The 25,472-nt window shown below is 56.0% G+C and overlaps 1 protein-coding gene across 1 annotated transcript in view; it reads left to right on the top strand.

The window, feature by feature from the left end:
* LOC306773887 (kalirin-like) overlaps positions 1-25,472 on the top strand; it is a gene marked incomplete at both ends in the record, with an annotated part of 149,347 nt that overhangs the window by 71,826 nt on the left and 52,049 nt on the right. Inside the window, 5 exons of the mRNA XM_079263831.1 lie at positions 2,208-2,309; positions 2,388-2,542; positions 5,100-5,202; positions 17,415-17,576; positions 17,647-17,830. Of these exons, the coding sequence (XP_079119957.1) occupies positions 2,208-2,309; positions 2,388-2,542; positions 5,100-5,202; positions 17,415-17,576; positions 17,647-17,830 (706 nt within the window). The remainder of the gene's footprint in view (positions 1-2,207; positions 2,310-2,387; positions 2,543-5,099; positions 5,203-17,414; positions 17,577-17,646; positions 17,831-25,472) is intronic.

Raw genomic sequence — 25,472 nt, 5'->3', positions numbered from 1 at the left:
AACATCTGCTCCCATCCAGACAACGTCTCTTTCAGGGAAGACCTTCCACCATGCTGGACCACATCCTGATGGTGGAACAGGAGAACTGGTCCAGCAGGACCACATCCTGATGGTGGAACAGGAGAACTGGTCCAGCAGGACCAGGCTGAACCACATCCTGATGGTGGAACAGGAGAACTGGTCCAGCAGGACCAGGCTGAACCACATCCTGATGGTGGAACAGGAGAACTGGTCCAGTAGGACCACATCCTGATGGTGGAACAGGAGAACTGGTCCAGCAGGACCAGGCTGAACCACATCCTGATGGTGGAACAGGAGAACTGGTCCAGCAGGACCAGGCTGAACCACATCCTGATGGTGGAACAGGAGAACTGGTCCAGTAGGACCATGCTGAACCACATCCTGATGGTGGAACAGGAGAACCGGTCCAGTAGGACCACATCCTGATGGTGGAACAGGAGAACTGGTCCAGTAGGACCACATCCTGATGGTGGAACAGGAGAACTGGTCCAGCAGGACCAGGCTGAACCACATCCTGATGGTGGAACAGGAGAACCGGTCCAGTAGGACCATGCTGAACCACATCCTGATGGTGGAACAGGAGAACCGGTCCAGTAGGACCACGCTGGACCACATCCTGATGGTGGAACAGGAGAACCGGTCCAGTAGGACCACGCTGGACCACATCCTGATGGTGGAACAGGAGAACTGGTCCAGCAGGACCATGCTGAACCACATCCTGATGGTGGAACAGGAGAACTGGTCCAGAAGGACCACATCCTGATGGTGGAACAGGAGAACTGGTCCAACAGGACCACGCTGGACCACATCCTGATGGTGGAACAGGAGAACTGGTCCAGCAGGACCACATCCTGATGGTGGAACAGGAGAACTGGTCCAACAGGACCACGCTGGACCACATCCTGATGGTGGAACAGGAGAACTGGTCCAACAGGACCACGCTGGACCACATCCTGATGGTGGAACAGGAGAACTGGTCCAGCAGGACCACATCCTGATGGTGGAACAGGAGAACTGGTCCAGCAGGACCACATCCTGATGGTGGAACAGGAGAACTGGTCCAGCAGGACCACATCCTGATGGTGGAACAGGAGAACTGGTCCAACAGGACCACGCTGGACCACATCCTGATGGTGGAACAGGAGAACTGGTCCAGCTGGACCATGCTGGACCACATCCTGATGGTGGAACAGGAGAACTGGTCCAGCGGGACCACATCCTGATGGTGGAACAGGAGAACTGGTCCAACAGGACCACGCTGGACCACATCCTGATGGTGGAACAGGAGAACTGGTCCAGCTGGACCACATCCTGATGGAGGAACAGGAGAACTGGTCCAGCAGGACCATGCTGGACCACATCCTGATGGTGGAACAGGAGAACTGGTCCAGCAGGACCACATCCTGATGGTGGAACAGGAGAACTGGTCCAGCAGGACCACATCCTGATGGTGGAACAGGAGAACTGGTCCAGCAGGACCACATCCTGATGGTGGAACAGGAGAACTGGTCCAGCTGGACCACATCCTGATGGTGGAACAGGAGAACTGGTCCAACAGGACCACGCTGGACCACATCCTGATGGTGGAACAGGAGAACTGGTCCAGCTGGACCACATCCTGATGGAGGAACAGGAGAACTGGTCCAGCAGGACCATGCTGGACCACATCCTGATGGTGGAACAGGAGAACTGGTCCAGCTGGACCACATCCTGATGGTGGAACAGGAGAACTGGTCCAACAGGACCACGCTGGACCACATCCTGATGGAGGAACAGGAGAACTGGTCCAGCGGGACCATGCTGGACCACATCCTGATGGTGGAACAGGAGAACTGGTCCAGCAGGACCATGCTGGACCATATCCTGCATCATCACCAGACGTGTTGCTGCATCAGATTCATATTTGCCATCAGATGATAAAATATCAGTTTCATCATCTGACATGATGTTTGTCTTCTACTGGGAGAAAATCTGACCTGATGAGATTCTAAATTTCACACAGCCAGCCAGCTCCTGGAGTTGTTTTAGAGACTGGATTATTTAGGATGAGGTGTTGCACTGAGCCTACAGGCAGAGAATGTCTTCAGGTGACTTGTTTATGAGGACATGATGAGGACAGGTCCTCCAGTCCCGTTAAACCATCTAAAAACTCACATGTAAAGTAAAATCACTGTTTTGTGTGTCAGACGTCAGAGCTGGGTGTAACGGAGCACATAGAGGGAGATCCCTGCAAGTTTGCCCTCTGGGTTGGACGAACCCCCACCTCTGACAACAAGACCGTCCTCAAGGTACATCCACATATGTTACCGCCACTCCTTTACGTAAACATCCTGTTGTCCTGCTGCTCATGCTTTCATGTTTGTCAGGCGTCATCGTTGGAGCTGAAGCAGGAGTGGGTTCGTAGCATCCGACAGGTGATCCAGGAGAGGCGGGGTCACCTGCGGGGGGCACTGAGGGAGCCAATACCCCTCCCTAAGACACCCAACCCCACCCTGGGGCGACAGCGCAGCATCACCCGCAGGTCAGTAAACACAACTGTGCTCAGGATAAATAAAGTGCATCAGAATAAGCACGTGTTCACACGCTGTTGTAGTTTAGCTCTGCTTTCTCTGAGATTCCTTCTGATTATAAATCGGCTGATGTCATGCACTCTGCATGGCAGTAAATCTCCAGTTTGAAGTAACAGCAGGGGTCCTTGCTGTCAGAAAGACCACTCAGCGTTGAGAGAACCTGGGTGGATTTTATCTTGCCATATAACAAATAGATCAGGCTGTAAAGCAGCCTCTAGAATGGTCTTGATAGTGGCTTGTGGAACAGTCTATATAGTGGTCTCTAAAATGGTCTATATGGTGGTCTGTAGAGCGGTCTGTATGGCGGCCTGTAGAGCGGTCTGTATGGCGGTCTGTAGAGCGGTCTGTATGGCGGCCTGTAGAGCGGTCTGTATGGCGGCCTGTAGAGCGGTCTGTATGGCGGCCTGTAGAGCGGTCTGTATGGCGGCCTGTAGAGCGGTCTACATGGCGGCCTGTAGAGCGGTCTGTATGGCGGCCTGTAGAGCGGTCTGTATGGCGGCCTGTAGAGCGGTCTACATGGCGGCCTGTAGAGCGGTCTGTATGGCGGCCTGTAGAGCGGTCTGTATGGCGGCCTGTAGAGCGGTCTGTATGGCGGCCTGTAGAGCGGTCTACATGGCGGCCTGTAGAGCGGTCTGTATGGCGGCCTGTAGAGCGGTCTGTATGGCGGCCTGTAGAGCGGTCTGTATGGCGGCCTGTAGAGCGGTCTGTATGGCGGCCTGTAGAGCGGTCTGTATGGCGGCCTGTAGAGCGGTCTGTATGGCGGCCTGTAGAGCGGTCTGTATGGCGGTCTGTAGAGCAGTCTGTATGGCGGTCTGTAGAGCGGTCTACATGGCGGCCTGTAGAGCGGTCTACATGGCGGCCTGTAGAGCGGTCTACATGGCGGCCTGTAGAGCGGTCTACATGGCGGCCTGTAGAGCGGTCTACATGGCGGCCTGTAGAGCGGTCTGTATGGCGGCCTGTAGAGCGGTCTGTATGGCGGTCTGTAGAGCGGTCTGTATGGCGGCCTGTAGAGCGGTCTGTATGGCGGCCTGTAGAGCGGTCTACATGGCGGCCTGTAGAGCGGTCTGTATGGCGGCCTGTAGAGCGGTCTGTATGGCGGCCTGTAGAGCGGTCTGTATGGCGGCCTGTAGAGCGGTCTACATGGCGGCCTGTAGAGCGGTCTACATGGCGGCCTGTAGAGCGGTCTGTATGGCGGCCTGTAGAGCGGTCTGTATGGCGGCCTGTAGAGCGGTCTGTATGGCGGCCTGTAGAGCGGTCTGTATGGCGGCCTGTAGAGCGGTCTGTATGGCGGTCTGTAGAGCGGTCTGTATGGCGGTCTGTAGAGCGGTCTGTATGGCGGCCTGTAGAGCGGTCTGTATGGCGGCCTGTAGAGCGGTCTGTATGGCGGCCTGTAGAGCGGTCTGTATGGCGGCCTGTAGAGCGGTCTACATGGCGGCCTGTAGAGCGGTCTGTATGGCGGCCTGTAGAGCGGTCTGTATGGCGGCCTGTAGAGCGGTCTGTATGGCGGCCTGTAGAGCGGTCTGTATGGCGGCCTGTAGAGCGGTCTGTATGGCGGCCTGTAGAGCGGTCTACATGGCGGCCTGTAGAGCGGTCTGTATGGCGGCCTGTAGAGCGGTCTGTATGGCGGCCTGTAGAGCGGTCTACATGGCGGCCTGTAGAGCGGTCTGTATGGCGGCCTGTAGAGCGGTCTGTATGGCGGCCTGTAGAGCGGTCTTTATGGCGGCCTGTAGAGCGGTCTACATGGCGGCCTGTAGAGCGGTCTACATGGCGGCCTGTAGAGCGGTCTACATGGCGGCCTGTAGAGCGGTCTACATGGCGGCCTGTAGAGCGGTCTGTATGGCGGCCTGTAGAGCGGTCTACATGGCGGCCTGTAGAGCGGTCTGTATGGCGGCCTGTAGAGCGGTCTACATGGCGGCCTGTAGAGCGGTCTGTATGGCGGCCTGTAGAGCGGTCTACATGGCGGCCTGTAGAGCGGTCTACATGGCGGCCTGTAGAGCGGTCTACATGGCGGCCTGTAGAGCGGTCTGTATGGCGGCCTGTAGAGCGGTCTACATGGCGGCCTGTAGAGCGGTCTGTATGGCGGCCTGTAGAGCGGTCTACATGGCGGCCTGTAGAGCGGTCTGTATGGCGGCCTGTAGAGCGGTCTGTATGGCGGCCTGTAGAGCGGTCTGTATGGCGGCCTGTAGAGCGGTCTACATGGCGGTCTGTAGAGCGGTCTGTATGGCGGCCTGTAGAGCGGTCTACATGGCGGCCTGTAGAGCGGTCTGTATGGCGGCCTGTAGAGCGGTCTGTATGGCGGCCTGTAGAGCGGTCTGTATGGCGGCCTGTAGAGCGGTCTACATGGCGGCCTGTAGAGCGGTCTGTATGGCGGCCTGTAGAGCGGTCTACATGGCGGCCTGTAGAGCGGTCTACATGGCGGCCTGTAGAGCGGTCTGTATGGCGGTCTGTAAAGTAGGCAGGCAGCTGGAGAGGAAGAATATATACACTCACCTGTCATGTCTCTTCCAGGGACACCAGCGAAGACGCGGACAGTCTCGGTGACGCCAGCAGTCAGCCAGATACTGTCTCCATCGCCTCCAGGACATCGCAGAACACTGCCGACAGTGACAAGGTCGGTTTGCATGTGCACACACACATACACACAGGTCAAAACACATCAAGACACACAGTGAGCTTGCAGAGGGGTGTGCCGGTTTGTGTATGACCTCATTGCTGCAGCTGGATGGGTGTGTGTGTCAGTATGTAAGTTGATGTGTGTGTGAGGGAGTTTCCTTCTCTCAGACTCTTTCTAGAAGCTTCACGTCTCTGCTCTGCTGATGAGGTACGTTTGCTTTTGTTTACCTGCTGCTTGTTGTGGTGTGTGTCTGTGTGTGTGTGTGTGTGTGCGTGTGCCGTGGGAGGTGGGGGGATGGTGACCCGGTCAGTATCTGTCTGTTGGTTCTGTTTAGAACGTGAAACATGAACATGTGGTTGAGGCCTGGACTGAAGCATGAAACATGGCAACAATCTGTTAACGTGGACAAGATCCTGAGACGAACTGGACTGACCCGGACCCAGTCTGGACTGACCCGGACCCAGTCTAGACTGACCCGGACCCAGTCTGGACTGACCCGGACCCAGTCTGGACTGACCCGGACCCAGTCTAGACTGACCCGGACCGTACCCAGTCCGGACTGACCCGGACCGGACCCAGTCTGAACTGACCCGGACCGGACCCAGTCTGGACTGACACGGACCGGACCCAGTCTGAACTGACACGGACCCAGTCTGGACTGACCCGGACCCAGTCTGAACTGACCCGGACCCAGTCTGGACTGACACGGACCCAGTCTGAACTGACCCGGACCCAGTCTGGACTGACCCGGACCCAGTCTGGACTGACCCGGACCCAGTCTGGACTGACCCGGACCCAGTCTGGACTGACACGGACCGGACCCAGTCTGGACTGACCCGGACCCAGTCTAGACTGACCCGGACCGGACCCAGTCTGGACTGACCCGGACCCAGTCTAGACTGACCCGGACCGGACCCAGTCTGGACTGACCCGGACCCAGTCTGGACTGACCCGGACCCAGTCTAGACTGACCCGGACCCAGTCTGAACTGACCCGGACCCAGTCTGGACTGACCCGGACCGGACCCAGTCTGAACTGACCCGGACCCAGTCTAGACTGACCCGGACCGGACCCAGTCTGGACTGACATGGACCCAGTCTGGACTGACCCGGACCCAGTCTAGACTGACCCGGACCGGACCCAGTCTGGACTGACCCGGACCCAGTCTGGACTGACCCGGACCCAGTCTGGACTGACCCGGACCCAGTCTGAACTGACCCAGACCGGACCCAGTCTGGACTGACACGGACCCAGTCTGAACTGACCCGGACCCAGTCTGGACTGACCCGGACCCAGTCTGAACTGACCCGGACCCAGTCTGGACTGACCCGGACCCAGTCTGAACTGACCCAGACCGGACCCAGTCTGAACTGACCCGGACCCAGTCCGGACTGACCCGGACCGGACCCAGTCTGGACTGACCCGGACCCAGTCTGGACTGACACGGACCGGACCCAGTCTGGACTGACCCGGACCCAGCCTGAACTGACCCGGACCCAGTCTGGACTGACCCGGACCCAGTCTGGACTGACCCGGACCGGACCCAGTCTGGACTGACCCGGACCCAGTCTGGACTGACACGGACCGGACCCAGTCTGGACTGACCCGGACCCAGCCTGAACTGACCCGGACCCAGTCTGGACTGACCCGGACCCAGTCTGGACTGACCCGGACCCAGTCTGGACTGACACGGACCGGACCCAGTCTGGACTGACCCGGACCCAGTCTAGACTGACCCGGACCGGACCCAGTCTGGACTGACCCGGACCCAGTCTAGACTGACCCGGACCCAGTCTGGACTGACCCGGACCCAGTCTGAACTGACCCGGACCCAGTCTGGACTGACCCGGACCCAGTCTGGACTGACCCGGACCGGACCCAGTCTGAACTGACCCGGACCCAGTCTAGACTAACCCGGACCGGACCCAGTCTGGACTGACCCGGACCCAGTCTGAACTGACCCAGACCGGACCCAGTCTGGACTGACCCGGACCCAGTCTGAACTGACCCAGACCGGACCCAGTCTGAACTGACCCAGACCGGACCCAGTCTGGACTGACCCGGACCCAGTCTGGACTGACACGGACCCAGTCTGGACTGACCCGGACCCAGTCTGAACTGACCCAGACCGGACCCAGTCTGAACTGACCCGGACCCAGTCTGGACTGACCCGGACCCAGTCCGGACTGACCCGGACCGGACCCAGTCTGAACTGACCCGGACCCAGTCTGGACTGACCCGGACCCAGCCTGAACTGACCCGGACCCAGTCTGGACTGACCCGGACCCAGTCTAGACTGACCCGGACCGGACCCAGTCTGGACTGACCCGGACCCAGTCTGGACTGACCCGGACCCAGTCTGGACTGACACGGACCGGACCCAGTCTGGACTGACCCGGACCCAGTCTAGACTGACCCGGACCCAGTCTGGACTGACACGGACCGGACCCAGTCCGGACTGACCCGGACCCAGTCTAGACTGACCCGGACCGGACCCAGTCTGGACTGACCCGGACCCAGTCTAGACTGACCCGGACCGGACCCAGTCTGGACTGACCCGGACCCAGTCTGGACTGACCCGGACCCAGTCTAGACTGACCCGGACCCAGTCTGAACTGACCCGGACCCAGTCTAGACTGACCCGGACCGGACCCAGTCTGGACTGACACGGACCCAGTCTGGACTGACCCGGACCCAGTCTAGACTGACCCGGACCGGACCCAGTCTGGACTGACCCGGACCCAGTCTGGACTGACCCGGACCCAGTCTGGACTGACACGGACCGGACCCAGTCTAGACTGACCCGGACCCAGTCTGGACTGACCCGGACCCAGTCTGAACTGACCCGGACCCAGTCTGGACTGACCCGGACCCAGTCTGGACTGACCCGGACCGGACCCAGTCTGAACTGACCCGGACCCAGTCTAGACTAACCCGGACCGGACCCAGTCTGGACTGACCCGGACCCAGTCTGAACTGACCCAGACCGGACCCAGTCTGGACTGACCCGGACCCAGTCTGAACTGACCCAGACCGGACCCAGTCTGAACTGACCCGGACCCAGTCTGGACTGACCCGGACCCAGTCTGGACTGACACGGACCCAGTCTGGACTGACCCGGACCCAGTCTGAACTGACCCAGACCCAGTCTGGACTGACCCGGACCCAGTCTGGACTGACCCGGACCGGACCCAGTCTGAACTGACCCGGACCCAGTCTAGACTAACCCGGACCGGACCCAGTCTGGACTGACCCGGACCCAGTCTGAACTGACCCAGACCGGACCCAGTCTGGACTGACCCGGACCCAGTCTGAACTGACCCAGACCGGACCCAGTCTGAACTGACCCGGACCCAGTCTGGACTGACACGGACCCAGTCTGGACTGACCCGGACCCAGTCTGAACTGACCCAGACCCAGTCTGGACTGACCCGGACCCAGTCCGGACTGACCCGGACCGGACCCAGTCTGAACTGACCCGGACCCAGTCTGGACTGACCCGGACCGGACCCAGTCTGAACTGACCCGGACCCAGTCTGGACTGACACGGACCGGACCCAGTCTGGACTGACCCGGACCCAGCCTGAACTGACCCGGACCCAGTCTGGACTGACACGGACCGGACCCAGTCTGGACTGACCCGGACCCAGTCTAGACTGACCCGGACCCAGTCTGGACTGACACGGACCCAGTCTGGACTGACACGGACCCAGTCTAGACTGACCCGGACCGGACCCAGTCTGGACTGACCCGGACCCAGTCTGGACTGACACGGACCGGACCCAGTCTGGACTGACCCGGACCCAGTCTAGACTGACCCGGACCGGACCCAGTCTGGACTGACCCGGACCCAGTCTAGACTGACCCGGACCGGACCCAGTCTGGACTGACCCGGACCCAGTCTGGACTGACCCGGACCCAGTCTAGACTGACCCGGACCCAGTCTGAACTGACCCGGACCCAGTCTAGACTGACCCGGACCGGACCCAGTCTGGACTGACACGGACCCAGTCTGGACTGACCCGGACCCAGTCTAGACTGACCCGGACCGGACCCAGTCTGGACTGACCCGGACCCAGTCTGGACTGACCCGGACCCAGTCTGGACTGACACGGACCCAGTCTGGACTGACCCGGACCCAGTCTGAACTGACCCAGACCGGACCCAGTCTGGACTGACACGGACCCAGTCTGAACTGACCCGGACCCAGTCTGGACTGACCCGGACCCAGTCTGAACTGACCCGGACCCAGTCTGGACTGACCCGGACCCAGTCTGGACTGACCCGGACCCAGTCTGAACTGACCCAGACCGGACCCAGCCTGAACTGACCCGGACCCAGTCTGGACTGACCCGGACCCAGTCTGAACTGACCCGGACCCAGTCTGGACTGACCCGGACCGGACCCAGTCCGGACTGACCCGGACCGGACCCAGTCTGGACTGACCCGGACCCAGTCTGAACTGACCCGGACCGGACCCAGTCTGGACTGACCCGGACCCAGTCTGGACTGACCCGGACCGGACCCAGTCTGAACTGACCCGGACCCAGCCTGAACTGACCCGGACCCAGTCTGGACTGACCCGGACCGGACCCAGTCTGAACTGACACGGACCCAGTCTGAACTGACACGGACCGGACCCAGTCTGGACTGACCCGGACCCAGTCTGGACTGACCCGGACCGGACCCAGTCTGGACTGACCCGGACCCAGTCTGGACTGACCCGGATGGGATCTGGACTGGCACATGGAAGGAGCATGACCAGGACCTGACTGAGCGGCTGGTCTGTAGCCGATACCTGGCACCTGAAGGATTTGTTATTGTCAGCTGACAGTGAAAGGCTGGTGCTGATTGGTCGGGAGACAAAGATAAAGCAAAATGCTCGGAGGAGGAACAGCTGAGAGGAGGAGCATAAAATCTCTTCTGGTAGAAAGGTAACAACAGAAAAAAATAAACTGAAAAATGAAAATAATCTTCAGTTTTATGAGAAATATTTTTGAAAAAACTCAATAAGATGCATTAAATGATGTAAAATACAGTCAAATACCGTCAAATACAGTAAAATACAGTAAAATATAGTAAAATACAGTAAAATATAGTCAAATACAGTAAAATACAGTAAAATACAGTAAAATATAGTCAAATACAGTCAAATACAGTCAAATACAGTAAAATACAGTAAAATATAGTCAAATACAGTAAAATACAGTCAAATACAGTCAAATACAGTAAAATATAGTCAAATACAGTAAAATACAGTCAAATACAGTCAAATACAGTAAAATACAGTCAAATACAGTAAAATACAGTCAAATACAGTCAAATACAGTAAAATACAGTCAAATACAGTAAAATACAGTAAAATATAGTAAAATACAGTAAAATATAGTCAAATACAGTAAAATACAGTCAAATACAGTCAAATACAGTCAAATACAGTCAAATACAGTAAAATACAGTCAAATACAGTAAAATACAGTCAAATACAGTAAAATACAGTAAAATATAGTCAAATACAGTCAAATACAGTAAAATACAGTAAATTACAGTAAAATACAGTCAAATACAGTCAAATACAGTAAAATACAGTAAAATATAGTCAAATACAGTCAAATACAGTCAAATACAGTAAAATACAGTAAAATACAGTCAAATACAGTAAAATACAGTAAAATACAGTAAAATATAGTCAAATACAGTAAAATACAGTCAAATACAGTCAGATACAGTAAAATACAGTCAAATACAGTAAAATACAGTAAAATACAGTAAAATATAGTCAAATACAGTAAAATACAGTAAAATACAGTCAAATACAGTAAAATACAGTCAAATACAGTCAAATACAGTCAAATACAGTCAAATACAGTAAAAAACACGGCACTGAAACTAAATTAGCAACAAATGACTTTGAACCCACGAAAAACGTTGGAACTAGTCGTAAAAAAAAACTGCAGGTCCTGATCCTCTAGGTCCTGATCCTGCAGGTCCAGATCCTCTAGGTCCTGATCCTCTAGGTCCTGATCCTGCAGGTCCAGATCCTCTAGGTCCTGATCCTCTAGGTCCTGATCCTCTAGGTCCAGATCCTGCAGGTCCAGATCCTCTAGGTCCAGATCCTCTAGGTCCTGATCCTCTAGGTCCTGATCCTGCAGGTCCAGATCCTCTAGGTCCAGATCCTCTAGGTCCTGATCCTCTAGGTCCTGATCCTCTAGGTCCTGATCCTGCAGGTCCAGATCCTCTAGGTCCTGATCCTGCAGGTCCAGATCCTCTAGGTCCAGATCCTCTAGGTCCTGATCCTCTAGGTCCTGATCCTCTAGGTCCAGATCCTCTAGGTCCTGATCCTCTAGGTCCTGATCCTGCAGGTCCTGATCCTGCAGGTCCAGATCCTCTAGGTCCTGATCCTCTAGGTCCTGATCCTCTAGGTCCTGATCCTGCAGGTCCAGATCCTCTAGGTCCTGATCCTCTAGGTCCTGATCCTGCAGGTCCTGATCCTGCAGGTCCAGATCCTCTAGGTCCTGATCCTCTAGGTCCTGATCCTCTAGGTCCTGATCCTGCAGGTCCAGATCCTCTAGGTCCTGATCCTGCAGGTCCTGATCCTGCAGGTCCAGATCCTCTAGGTCCTGATCCTCTAGGTCCTGATCCTCTAGGTCCTGATCCTGCAGGTCCAGATCCTCTAGGTCCTGATCCTGCAGGTCCTGATCCTGCAGGTCCAGATCCTCTAGGTCCAGATCCTCTAGGTCCTGATCCTCTAGGTCCAGATCCTCTAGGTCCTGATCCTCTAGGTCCTGATCCTGCAGGTCCTGATCCTGCAGGTCCAGATCCTCTAGGTCCTGATCCTCTAGGTCCTGATCCTCTAGGTCCAGATCCTCTAGGTCCTGATCCTGCAGGTCCTGATCCTGCAGGTCCAGATCCTCTAGGTCCTGATCCTGCAGGTCCTGATCCTCTAGGTCCAGATCCTGCAGGTCCTGATCCTCTAGGTCCAGATCCTCTAGGTCCTGATCCTGCAGGTCCTGATCCTCTAGGTCCTGATCCTGCAGGTCCTGATCCTGCAGGTCCAGATCCTCTAGGTCCTGATCCTGCAGGTCCTGATCCTGCAGGTCCAGATCCTCTAGGTCCTGATCCTCTAGGTCCTGATCCTCTAGGTCCTGATCCTGCAGGTCCAGATCCTCTAGGTCCTGATCCTCTAGGTCCTGATCCTGCAGGTCCTGATCCTGCAGGTCCAGATCCTCTAGGTCCTGATCCTCTAGGTCCTGATCCTCTAGGTCCTGATCCTGCAGGTCCTGATCCTCTAGGTCCAGATCCTCTAGGTCCTGATCCTGCAGGTCCAGATCCTCTAGGTCCAGATCCTCTAGGTCCTGATCCTCTAGGTCCTGATCCTCTAGGTCCTAATCCTGCAGGTCCAGATCCTTCAGGTCCTGATCCTCTAGGTCCTGATCCTGCAGGTCCTGATCCTGCAGGTCCAGATCCTCTAGGTCCTGATCCTCTAGGTCCTGATCCGGCAGGTCCTGATCCTGCAGGTCCAGATCCTCTAGGTCCTGATCCTCTAGGTCCTGATCCGGCAGGTCCTGATCCGGCAGGTCCTGATCCTGCAGGTCCAGATCCTCTAGGTCCTGATCCTCTAGGTCCTGATCCTCTAGGTCCTGATCCTGCAGGTCCTGATCCTGCAGGTCCAGATCCTCTAGGTCCTGATCCTCTAGGTCCTGATCCTCTAGGTCCTGATCCTGCAGGTCCAGATCCTCTAGGTCCAGATCCTCTAGGTCCTGATCCTCTAGGTCCTGATCCTCTAGGTCCTGATCCTGCAGGTCCAGATCCTCTAGGTCCTGATCCTGCAGGTCCTGATCCTCTAGGTCCTGATCCTGCAGGTCCAGATCCTCTATGTCCTGATCCTGCAGGTCCTGATCCTGCAGGTCCAGATCCTCTAGGTCCTGATCCTCTAGGTCCTGATCCTCTAGGTCCTGATCCTGCAGGTCCAGATCCTCTAGGTCCTGATCCTGCAGGTCCTGATCCTGCAGGTCCAGATCCTCTAGGTCCTGATCCACTAGGTCCTGATCCTGCAGGTCCTGATCCTCTAGGTCCTGATCCTGCAGGTCCTGATCCTGCAGGTCCAGATCCTCTAGGTCCTGATCCTCTAGGTCCTGATCCTCTAGGTCCTGATCCTGCAGGTCCTGATCCTGCAGGTCCAGATCCTCTAGGTCCTGATCCTCTAGGTCCAGATCCTCTAGGTCCTGAACCTCTAGGTCCTGATCCTGCAGGTCCAGATCCTCTAGGTCCTGATCCTGCAGGTCCTGATCCTGCAGGTCCAGATCCTCTAGGTCCTGATCCTCTAGGTCCTGATCCTGCAGGTCCTGATCCTCTAGGTCCTGATCCTCTAGGTCCTGATCCTGCAGGTCCAGATCCTCTAGGTCCTGATCCTCTAGGTCCAGATCCTCTAGGTCCTGATCCTGCAGGTCCTGATCCTGCAGGTCCAGATCCTCTAGGTCCAGATCCTCTAGGTCCTGATCCTCTAGGTTCTGATCCTCTAGGTCCTGATCCTGCAGGTCCAGATCCTCTAGGTCCTGATCCTCTAGGTCCTGATCCTCTAGGTCCTGATCCTGCAGGTCCAGATCCTCTAGGTCCTGATCCTCTAGGTCCTTATCCTGCAGGTCCTGATCCTGCAGGTCCAGATCCTCTAGGTCCAGATCCTCTAGGTCCTGATCCTCTAGGTCCTGATCCTGCAGGTCCTGATCCTGCAGGTCCAGATCCTCTAGGTCCTGATCCTCTAGGTCCTGATCCTGCAGGTCCAGATCCTCTAGGTCCTGATCCTGCAGGTCCTGATCCTCTAGGTCCTGATCCTGCAGGTCCTGATCCTGCAGGTCCTGATCCTCTAGGTCCTGATCCTGCAGGTCCTGATCCTGCAGGTACTGATCCTGCAGGTCCAGATCCTCTAGGTCCTGATCCTCTAGGTCCTGATCCTGCAGGTCCTGATCCTCTAGGTCCTGATCCTGCAGGTCCTGATCCTGCAGGTCCAGATCCTCTAGGTCCTGATCCTCTAGGTCCAGATCCTCTAGGTCCTGATCCTGCAGGTCCAGATCCTCTAGGTCCTGATCCTCTAGGTCCTGATCCTGCAGGTCCTGATCCTGCAGGTCCAGATCCTGCAGGTCCTGATCCTCTAGGTCCTGATCCTGCAGGTCCTGATCCTCTAGGTCCTGATCCTGCAGGTCCAGATCCTCTAGGTCCTGATCCTGCAGGTCCAGATCCTGCAGGTCCAGATCCTCTAGGTCCTGATCCTCTAGGTCCTGATCCTCTAGGTCCTGATCCTGCAGGTCCTGATCCTGCAGGTCCTGATCCTGCAGGTCCTGATCCTGCAGGTCCTGATCCTGCAGGTCCAGATCCTCTAGGTCCTGATCCTGCAGGTCCAGATCCTGCAGGTCCTGATCCTGCAGGTCCAGATCCTCTAGGTCCTGATCCTCTAGGTCCTGATCCTGCAGGTCCTGATCCTCTAGGTCCAGATCCTGCAGGTCCTGATCCTGCAGGTCCTGATCCTGCAGGTCCAGATCCTCTAGGTCCTGATCCTCTAGGTCCAGATCCTCTAGGTCCTGATCCTGCAGGTCCAGATCCTCTAGGTCCTGATCCTCTAGGTCCTGATCCTGCAGGTCCTGATCCTGCAGGTCCAGATCCTCTAGGTCCTGATCCTCTAGGTCCTGATCCTGCAGGTCCAGATCCTCTAGGTCCTGATCCTGCAGGTCCAGATCCTCTAGGTCCTGATCCTCTAGGTCCTGATCCTGCAGGTCCAGATCCTGCAGGTCCAGATCCTCTAGGTCCTGATCCTCTAGGTCCTGATCCTCTAGGTCCTGATCCTGCAGGTCCAGATCCTCTAGGTCCTGATCCTGCAGGTCCAGATCCTGCAGGTCCTGATCCTGCAGGTCCTGATCCTCTAGGTCCTAATCCTGCAGGTCCAGATCCTTCAGGTCCTGATCCTCTAGGTCCTGATCCTGCAGGTCCTGATCCTGCAGGTCCAGATCCTGCAGGTCCTGATCCTCTAGGTCCTGATCCTGCAGGTCCTGATCCTGCAGGTCCAGATCCTCTAGGTCCTGATCCTGCAGGTCCAGATCCTCTAGGTCCTGATCCTGCAGGTCCAGATCCTGCAGGTCCAGATCCTCTAGGTCCTGATCCTGCAGGTCCTGATCCTCTAGGTCCTGATCCTGCAGGTCCTGATCCTGCAGGTCCAGATCCTCTAGGTCCTGATCCTGCAGGTCCAGATCCTGCAGGTCCTGATCCTGCAGGTCCTGATCCTCTAGGTCCTAATCCTGCAGGTCCAGATCCTGCAGGTCCTGATCCTCTAGGTCCTGATCCTCTAGGTCCTGATCCTGCAGGTCCTGATCCTGCAGGTCCTGATCCTGCAGGTCCAGATCCTCCAGGCGGTCTTGGTCCAGCAGTGAGTCTGGTCTGGACCACATCTGTCTTAGATCTGCAGGGGAACTCCCTCTGGTCCCTGTGGACCCGATGCAGGGAGGGTCTCCTTCCCCAGCTGCTCCACTTCACTGCAGTCAGCACAGTTTGCAGTAACCATGGCAACCTGCTCTCTCTCCACATCACGGTGAGAATGTGGGCGTGCAGCAGATTTTATGTTGTAGTTGATCAGCTGATCGGTCCTGGTGTTGATCCTCCAACGAAGTGGTTCACAACCTGCGGTCCAGGACCCTGAAAGGGTCACCAGAGAGGAAAGCGTGGATTTAGTAGGTTCATGAAGGCCTCAAGAAAACCACAGAAGAAGATTGTTCAATATGCAGCTGATGATGATGTGATGGTGAAAATGATGATGAAGATGATAATGATGATGAAGATGACGTACTAATGGTGATGATGATGATGATGATGACAATGATGATGAAGATGATGATGAAGATGGACAGGATGATGATGATGACATGATGATGATGAAGAGGATGATGATGATGATGATAATGATGACATGTGATGATGAAGGTGATGATGATAATGATGACATGATAATAATAATGATGAAGATGATGATGACATGATGATGATGATGATGGAGAGGATGATGATGATGATAATGATGCTGACATGTGATGATGAAGATGATGATGATGATGATGACATAATAATAATGATGATGATGATGATGGAGAGGATGATGATGATGATAATGATGGAGAGGATGATGATAATGATGATGATGATGATGCTGACATGTGATGATGAAGAAGATGATGATGATAATGATGATGATGATGATGGAGAGGATGATCATAATGATGATGATGATGGTGAGGATGATGATGATGATAATGATGATGGAGAGGATGATGATGATGATAATGATGATGATGGAGAGGATGATGATGATGATGATGATGATGCTGACATGTGATGATGAAGATGATGATGATGACATGATAATAATAATGATGAAGATGATGGTGACATGATGATGATGAAGATGATGATGATGGCATGATAATAATAATGATGAAGATGATGATGATGATGGCATGATAATAATAATGATGAAGATGATGATGATGAAGATGATGGAGAGGATGATGATGATGATGATGATGGAGAGGATGATGATGATGATGGAGAGGATGATGATGATAATGATGATGATGATGATGATGCTGACATGTGATGATGATGATGATGACATGATAATAATAATGATGAAGATGATGATGACATGATGATGATGATGATGGAGAGGATGATGATCATGATGATGATGGAGATGATGATGATGGAGAGGATGATGATGATGATGGAGAGGATGATGATGATGATAATGATGATGATGATGATGGAGAGGATGATGATGATGATGGAGAGGATGATGATGATGATGATGATGATAATGATGATGATGATGGAGATGATGATGATAATGATGATGATGGAGAGGATGATGATGATGATGGAGAGGATGATGATGATGATGGAGAGGATGATGATGATGATAATGATGATGATGATGATGGAGAGGATGATGATGATGATAATGATGATGATGATGATGGAGAGGATGATGATGATGGAGAGGATGATGATGATGGAGAGGATGATGATGATGATGATGGAGAGGATGATGATCATGATGATGAAGGTGATGATGACATGATGATGAAGATGATGATGGTGGCATGATAATAATAATGATGAAGATAATGATGACATGATGATGATGAAGATGATGATGATGATCTCTGCAGCTGTCTGGAGGCTGTGAGTTAGTGGTGGTGCTGCTGGACTTCACCGCCGGCGGACCAGGAGAGCTGGGCGTTCGCTGCGGTCAGACGGTGGAGCTGGTGGAGCGCTCGGCGGAGCGGCCCGGCTGGTGTCTGGTCAGGACCACGGATCAGACGCCGCAGCAGGTAACCGATGCGGCGGGGAGGCGGCGGACGGAGTGACTCTGCTGCTTCTGACACCTGTCTGTTTCCTCAGGAGGGGCTGCTGCCCATGAGCGCCCTCTGCCTGTCCCACTCCCACAGTGCAGCCGACATGGAGGGGCTCATCCCGGCTTCCACCACCTCCTCCAGCACCTCCTCCACCTACACCACCACTCCCTGTAACTCCCCCTCCACCACCACCACCTCCACCTCCTCCTGCACCGCAAGCACTGCGAGGGGTGAGTATCCAGATTACTTCTGTCTTCCTGGCTGGACGCTGCTGGTGCATGGTGTGCTGTGTGGGTGGCATACTGGTGGCGTACTGGTGGCGTACTGGTGGCGTACTGGTGGCATGCTGGTGGCGTACTGGTGGCATACTGGTGGCGTACTGGTGGCGTACTGGTGGCGTACTGGTGGCATGCTGGTGGCGTACTGGTGGCATACTGGTGGCGTACTGGTGGCGTACTGGTGGCATGCTGGTGGCGTACTGGTGGCGTACTGGTGGCATGCTGGTGGCGTACTGGTGGCGTACTGGTGGCATACTGGTGGCGTACTGGTGGCGTACTGGTGGCATGCTGGTGGCGTGCTGGTGGCATACTGGTGGCGTACTGGTGGCATGCTGGTGGCATGCTGGTGGCATACAGGTGGCATACAGGTGGCGTACTGGTGGCATACTGGTGGCATGCTGGTGGCATACTGGTGGCATACTGGTGGCATGCTGGTGGCATACTGGTGGCGTAGTGGTGGCGTACTGGCGGCATGCTGGTGGCATACAGGTGGCATACTGGTGGCGTACTGGTGGCATGCTGGTGACATACAGGGGGCGTACTGGTGGCATGCTGGTGGCATACAGGTGGCGTACTGGTGGCGTGCTGGTGGCATGCTGGTTACATACTTGTGGCGTACAGCTGGCGTACTGGTGGCGTACAGGTGGCATACTGGTGGCGTACAGGTGGCGTAGTGGTGGCATGCTGGTTGTATACTGGTGGCATACTGGTAGCATGCTGGTGGCATACTGGTTACATACTTGTGGCGTACTGGTGGCGTACAGGTGGCATACTGGTGGCATACTGGTGGCATGCTGGTGGCATGCTGGTGGCACACTGGTGGCGTACTGGTGGCATGCTGGTGGCATGCTGGTGGCATACTGGTGGCATACTGGTGGCATGCTGGTGGCATACTGGTGGCGTAGTGGTGGCGTACTGGCGGCATGCTGGTGGCATACAGGTGGCATACTGGTGGCGTACTGGTGGCGTACTGGTGGCATGCTGGTGACATACAGGGGGCGTACTGGTGGCATGCTGGTGGCATACAGGTGGCGTACAGGTGGCATGCTGGTGGCATACTGGTTACATACTTGTGGCGTACAGCTGGCGTACTGGTGGCGTACAGGTGGCATACTGGTGGCGTACAGGTGGCGTAGTGGTGGCATGCTGGTTGTATACTGGTGGCATACTGGTAGCATGCTGGTGGCATACTGGTTACATACTTGTGGCGTACTGGTGGCGTACAGGTGGCATACTGGTGGCATACTGGTGGCATACTGGTGGCGTACTGGTGGCGTACTGGTGGCATACTGGTGGTGTACAGGTGGCGTACTGGTGGTGTACAGGTGGCATGCTGGTGGTGTACTGTTGGCATTCTGGTGGCGTACTGGTGGCATACTGGTGGCATGCTGGTGGCATACTGGTTACATACTTGTGGCGTACTGGTGGCGTACAGGTGGCATACTTGTGGCGTACAGGTGGCGTACTGGTGGTATACTGGTGGCATATTGGTGGCATACTGGTGGCATACTGGTGGTGTACTGGTGGCATACTGGTGGCATGCTGGTGGCGTACAGGTGGTGTACTGGTGGCATACTGGTGGCATGCTGGTGGCATGCTGGTGGCACACTGGTGGCGTACTGGTGGCATGCTGGTGGCATGCTGGTGGCATACTGGTGGCATACTGGTGGCATGCTGGTGGCATACTGGTGGCGTAGTGGTGGCGTACTGGCGGCATGCTGGTGGCATACAGGTGGCATACTGGTGGCGTACTGGTGGCGTACTGGTGGCATGCTGGTGACATACAGGGGGCGTACTGGTGGCATGCTGGTGGCATACAGGTGGCGTACAGGTGGCATGCTGGTGGCATACTGGTTACATACTTGTGGCGTACAGCTGGCGTACTGGTGGCGTACAGGTGGCATACTGGTGGCGTACAGGTGGCGTAGTGGTGGCATGCTGGTTGTATACTGGTGGCATACTGGTAGCATGCTGGTGGCATACTGGTTACATACTTGTGGCGTACTGGTGGCGTACAGGTGGCATACTGGTGGCATACTGGTGGCATACTGGTGGCGTACTGGTGGCGTACTGGTGGCATACTGGTGGTGTACAGGTGGCGTACTGGTGGTGTACAGGTGGCATGCTGGTGGTGTACTGTTGGCATTCTGGTGGCGTACTGGTGGCATACTGGTGGCATGCTGGTGGCATACTGGTTACATACTTGTGGCGTACTGGTGGCGTACAGGTGGCATACTTGTGGCGTACAGGTGGCGTACTGGTGGTATACTGGTGGCATATTGGTGGCATACTGGTGGCATACTGGTGGTGTACTGGTGGCATACTGGTGGCATGCTGGTGGCGTACAGGTGGTGTACTGGTGGCATACTGGTGGCATGCTGGTGGCGTACAGGTGGTGTACTGGTGGCATACTGGTGGCATGCTGGTGGCATACTGGTGGTGTACTGGTGGCATACTGGTGGTGTACTGGTGGCGTACAGGTGGCGTACTGGTGGCGTGCTGGTGGCATGCTGGTGGCATACTGGTGGTGTACTGGTGGCATACTGGTGGTGTACTGGTGGCGTACAAGTGGCGTACTGGTGGCGTGCTGGTGGCGTACTGGTGGCATACTGGTAGCGTACTGGTGGCATACTGGTGGCATACTGGTGGCATACTGGTGGCGTACAGGTGGCGTACTGGTGGCGTACTGGTGGCATGCTTGTGGCGTACAGCTGGCGTACTGGTGGCATACTGGTTGTATACTGGTGGCATATTGGTGGTATACTGGTGGCATATTGGTGGTATACTGGTGGCATACTGGTGGTTTACTGGTGGCATACTGGTGGCATGCTGGTGGCATACTGGTGGTGTACTGGTGGCATGCTGGTGGCATACTGGTGGCGTACTGGTGGCATACTGGTGGCATACTAGTGGCATACTGGTGGCGTACTGGTGGCATACTAGTGGCATACTGGTGGCGTACTGGTGGTGTACAGGTGGCATGCTGGTGGCGTACTGGTGGCATACTGGTGGCATGCTGGTGGCATACTGGTGGTGTACTGGTGGCATACTGGTGGTGTACTGGTGGCGTACAAGTGGCGTACTGGTGGCGTGCTGGTGGCGTACTGGTGGCATACTGGTAGCGTACTGGTGGCATACTGGTGGCATACTGGTGGCATACTGGTGGCATACTGGTGGCGTACAGGTGGCGTACTGGTGGCGTACTGGTGGCATGCTTGTGGCGTACAGCTGGCGTACTGGTGGCATACTGGTTGTATACTGGTGGCATATTGGTGGTATACTGGTGGCATATTGGTGGTATACTGGTGGCATACTGGTGGTTTACTGGTGGCATACTGGTGGCATGCTGGTGGCATACTGGTGGTGTACTGGTGGCATGCTGGTGGCATACTGGTGGCGTACTGGTGGCATACTGGTGGCATACTAGTGGCATACTGGTGGCGTACTGGTGGCATACTAGTGGCATACTGGTGGCGTACTGGTGGTGTACAGGTGGCATGCTGGTGGCGTACTGGTGGCATACTGGTAGCATGCTGGTGGCATACTGGTTACATACTTGTGGCGTACTGGTGGCGTACAGGTGGCATACTGGTGGCATACTGGTGGCATACTGGTGGCGTACTGGTGGCGTACTGGTGGCATACTAGTGGCATACTGGTGGCGTACTGGTGGTGTACAGGTGGCATGCTGGTGGCGTACTGGTGGCATACTGGTGGCATGCTGGTGGCATACTGGTGGCGTACAGGTGGCGTACTGGTGGCATGCTGGTGGCATAAAGGTGGCGTACTGGTGGCATGCTGGTGGCATATTGGTGGCATACTGGTGGCGTACTGGTGGCGTACAAGTGGCGTACTGGTGGCGTGCTGGTGGCGTACTGGTGGCGTACTGGTGGCATACTGGTAGCGTACTGGTGGCATACTGGTGGCATACTGGTGGCGTACTGGTGGCATACTGGTAATATACTGGTGGCGTACTGGTGGCATGCAGGTGGCGTACTGGTGGCGTACTGGTAGCATACTGGTAGCATACTGGTGGCGTACTGGTAGCATACTGGTGGCATACTGGTGGCATGCTGGTGGCATACTGGTGGCGTACTGGTAGCATACTGGTAGCATACTGGTGGCGTGCTGTGTGGGTGGCATACTGGTGGCATACTGGTGGCATGCTGGTGGCGTACTGGTGGCGTACTGGTAGCATACTGGTAGCATACTGGTGGCGTACTGGTGGCATACTGGTGGCATGCTGGTGGCGTACAGGTGGTGTACTGGTGGCATACTGGTGGCATGCTGGTGGCATACTGGTGGTGTACTGGTGGCATACTGGTGGCGTACTGGTGGCGTACTGGTGGCGTACTGGTGGCATGCTGGTGGCGTGCTGGTGGCATACTGGTGACGTACTGGTGGCGTACTGGTGGCATGCTGGTGGCGTGCTGGTGGCATACTGGTGACGTACTGGTGGCGTACTGGTGGCATGCTGGTGGCGTACTGGTGGCGTGCTGGTGGCGTGCTGGTGGCATACTGGTGGCATACTGGTGGTGTGCTGGTGGCGTACTGGTGGCGTACTGGTGGCATACTGGTGGCGTACTGGTGGCGTACTGGTGGCATGCTGGTGGCATGCTGGTGGCGTACTGGTGGCATACTGGTGGCGTACTGGTGGCATACTGGTGGCGTACTGGTGGCATGCTGGTGGCATACAGGTGGCGTACTGGTGGCATGCTGGTGGCATACAGGTGGCATACAGGTGGCGTACTGGTGGCATGCTGGTGGCATACTGGTGGCGTACTGGTGGCATGCTGGTGGCATGCTGGTGGCATACAGGTGGCATACAGGTGGCGTACTGGTGGCATACTGGTGGCATGCTGGTGGCATACTGGTGGCATACTGGTGGCATGCTGGTGGCATACTGGTGGCGTAGTGGTGGCGTACTGGCGGCATGCTGGTGGCATACAGGTGGCATACTGGTGGCGTACTGGTGGCGTACTGGTGGCGTGCTGGTGGCGTGCTGGTGGCATACTGGTGGCATACTGGTGGCGTACAGGTGGCGTACTGGTGGCATGCTGGTGGCATAAAGGTGGCGTACTGGTGGCATGCTGGTGGCATACTGGTGGCGTGCTGGTGGCGTGCTGGTGGCATGCTGGTGGCATACTGGTTACATACTTGTGGCGTACAGGTGGCGTACTGGTGGTATACTGGTGGCATATTGGTGGCATACTGGTGGTGTACTGGTGGCATACTGGTGGCATGCTGGTGGCGTACAGGTGGTGTACTGGTGGCATACTGGTGGCATGCTGGTGGCATACTGGTGGTGTACTGGTGGCATACTGGTGGTGTACTGGTGGCGTACAGGTGGCGTACTGGTGGCATACTGGTGGCGTACTGGTGGCGTACAAGTGGCGTACTGGTGGCGTGCTGGTGGCGTACTGGTGGCGTACTGGTGGCATACTGGTAGCGTACTGGTGGCATACTGGTGGCATACTGGTGGCGTACTGGTGGCATACTGGTAATATACTGGTGGCGTACTGGTGGCATGCAGGTGGCGTACTGGTGGCGTACTGGTAGCATACTGGTAGCATACTGGTGGCGTACTGGTAGCATACTGGTAGCATACTGGTGGCATGCTGGTGGCATACTGGTGGCGTACTGGTAGCATACTGGTAGCATACTGGTGGCGTGCTGTGTGGGTGGCATACTGGTGGCATACTGGTGGCATGCTGGTGGCGTACTGGTGGCGTACTGGTAGCATACTGGTAGCATACTGGTGGCGTACTGGTGGCATACTGGTGGCATGCTGGTGGCGTACAGGTGGTGTACTGGTGGCATACTGGTGGCATGCTGGTGGCATACTGGTGGTGTACTGGTGGCATACTGGTGGCGTACTGGTGGCGTACTGGTGGCGTACTGGTGGCATGCTGGTGGCGTGCTGGTGGCATACTGGTGACGTACTGGTGGCGTACTGGTGGCATGCTGGTGGCGTGCTGGTGGCATACTGGTGACGTACTGGTGGCGTACTGGTGGCATGCTGGTGGCGTACTGGTGGCGTGCTGGTGGCGTGCTGGTGGCATACTGGTGGCATACTGGTGGTGTGCTGGTGGCGTACTGGTGGCGTACTGGTGGCATACTGGTGGCGTACTGGTGGCGTACTGGTGGCATGCTGGTGGCATGCTGGTGGCGTACTGGTGGCATACTGGTGGCGTACTGGTGGCATACTGGTGGCGTACTGGTGGCATGCTGGTGGCATACAGGTGGCGTACTGGTGGCATGCTGGTGGCATACAGGTGGCATACAGGTGGCGTACTGGTGGCATGCTGGTGGCATACTGGTGGCGTACTGGTGGCATGCTGGTGGCATGCTGGTGGCATACAGGTGGCATACAGGTGGCGTACTGGTGGCATACTGGTGGCATGCTGGTGGCATACTGGTGGCATACTGGTGGCATGCTGGTGGCATACTGGTGGCGTAGTGGTGGCGTACTGGCGGCATGCTGGTGGCATACAGGTGGCATACTGGTGGCGTACTGGTGGCGTACTGGTGGCGTGCTGGTGGCGTGCTGGTGGCATACTGGTGGCATACTGGTGGCGTACTGGTGGCGTGCTGGTGGCGTACTGGTGGCGTACTGGTGGCACACTGGTGGCGTACTGGTGGCGTACTGGTGGCATGCTGGTGGCGTACTGGTGGCATACTGGTGGCGTACTGGTGGCATACTGGTGGCGTACTGGTGGCGTACTGGTGGCATGCTGGTGGCATGCTGGTGGCATACAGGTGGCATACAGGTGGCGTACTGGTGGCATACTGGTGGCATGCTGGTGGCATACTGGTGGCATACTGGTGGCGTACTGGTGGCATACTGGTGGCGTACTGGTGGCATGCTGGTGGCATACTGGTGGCGTACTGGTGGCATGCTGGTGGCATGCTGGTGGCATACAGGTGGCATACAGGTGGCGTACTGGTGGCATACTGGTGGCATGCTGGTGGCATACTGGTGGCATACTGGTGGCATGCTGGTGGCATACTGGTGGCGTAGTGGTGGAGTACTGGCGGCATGCTGGTGGCATACAGGTGGCATACTGGTGGCGTACTGGTGGCGTACTGGTGGCATGCTGGTGACATACAGGGGGCGTACTGGTGGCATGCTGGTGGCATACAGGTGGCGTACTGGTGGCGTGCTGGTGGCATGCTGGTGGCATACTGGTTACATACTTGTGGCGTACAGCTGGCGTACTGGTGGCGTACAGGTGGCATACTGGTGGCGTACAGGTGGCGTAGTTGTGGCATGCTGGTTGTATACTGGTGGCATACTGGTAGCATGCTGGTGGCATACTGGTTACATACTTGTGGCGTACTGGTGGCGTACAGGTGGCATACTGGTGGCATACTGGTGGCGTACTGGTGGCATACTGGTGGTGTACAGGTGGCGTACTGGTGGTGTACAGGTGGCATGCTGGTGGTGTACTGTTGGCATTCTGGTGGCGTACTGGTGGCATACTGGTGGCATGCTGGTGGCATACTGGTTACATACTTGTGGCGTACTGGTGGCGTACAGGTGGCATACTGGTGGCGTACAGGTGGCGTACTGGTGGCATGCTGGTGGCATAAAG

The sequence above is a fragment of the Telmatherina bonti genome (assembly GCF_933228915.1).
Source record: "Telmatherina bonti genome assembly, chromosome: 24".
Taxonomy (NCBI): Eukaryota; Metazoa; Chordata; class Actinopteri; order Atheriniformes; family Telmatherinidae; genus Telmatherina; species Telmatherina bonti.
Note: the sequence above shows the minus strand (reverse complement) of the source record. Positions and strands in the feature narration are given on the sequence as shown.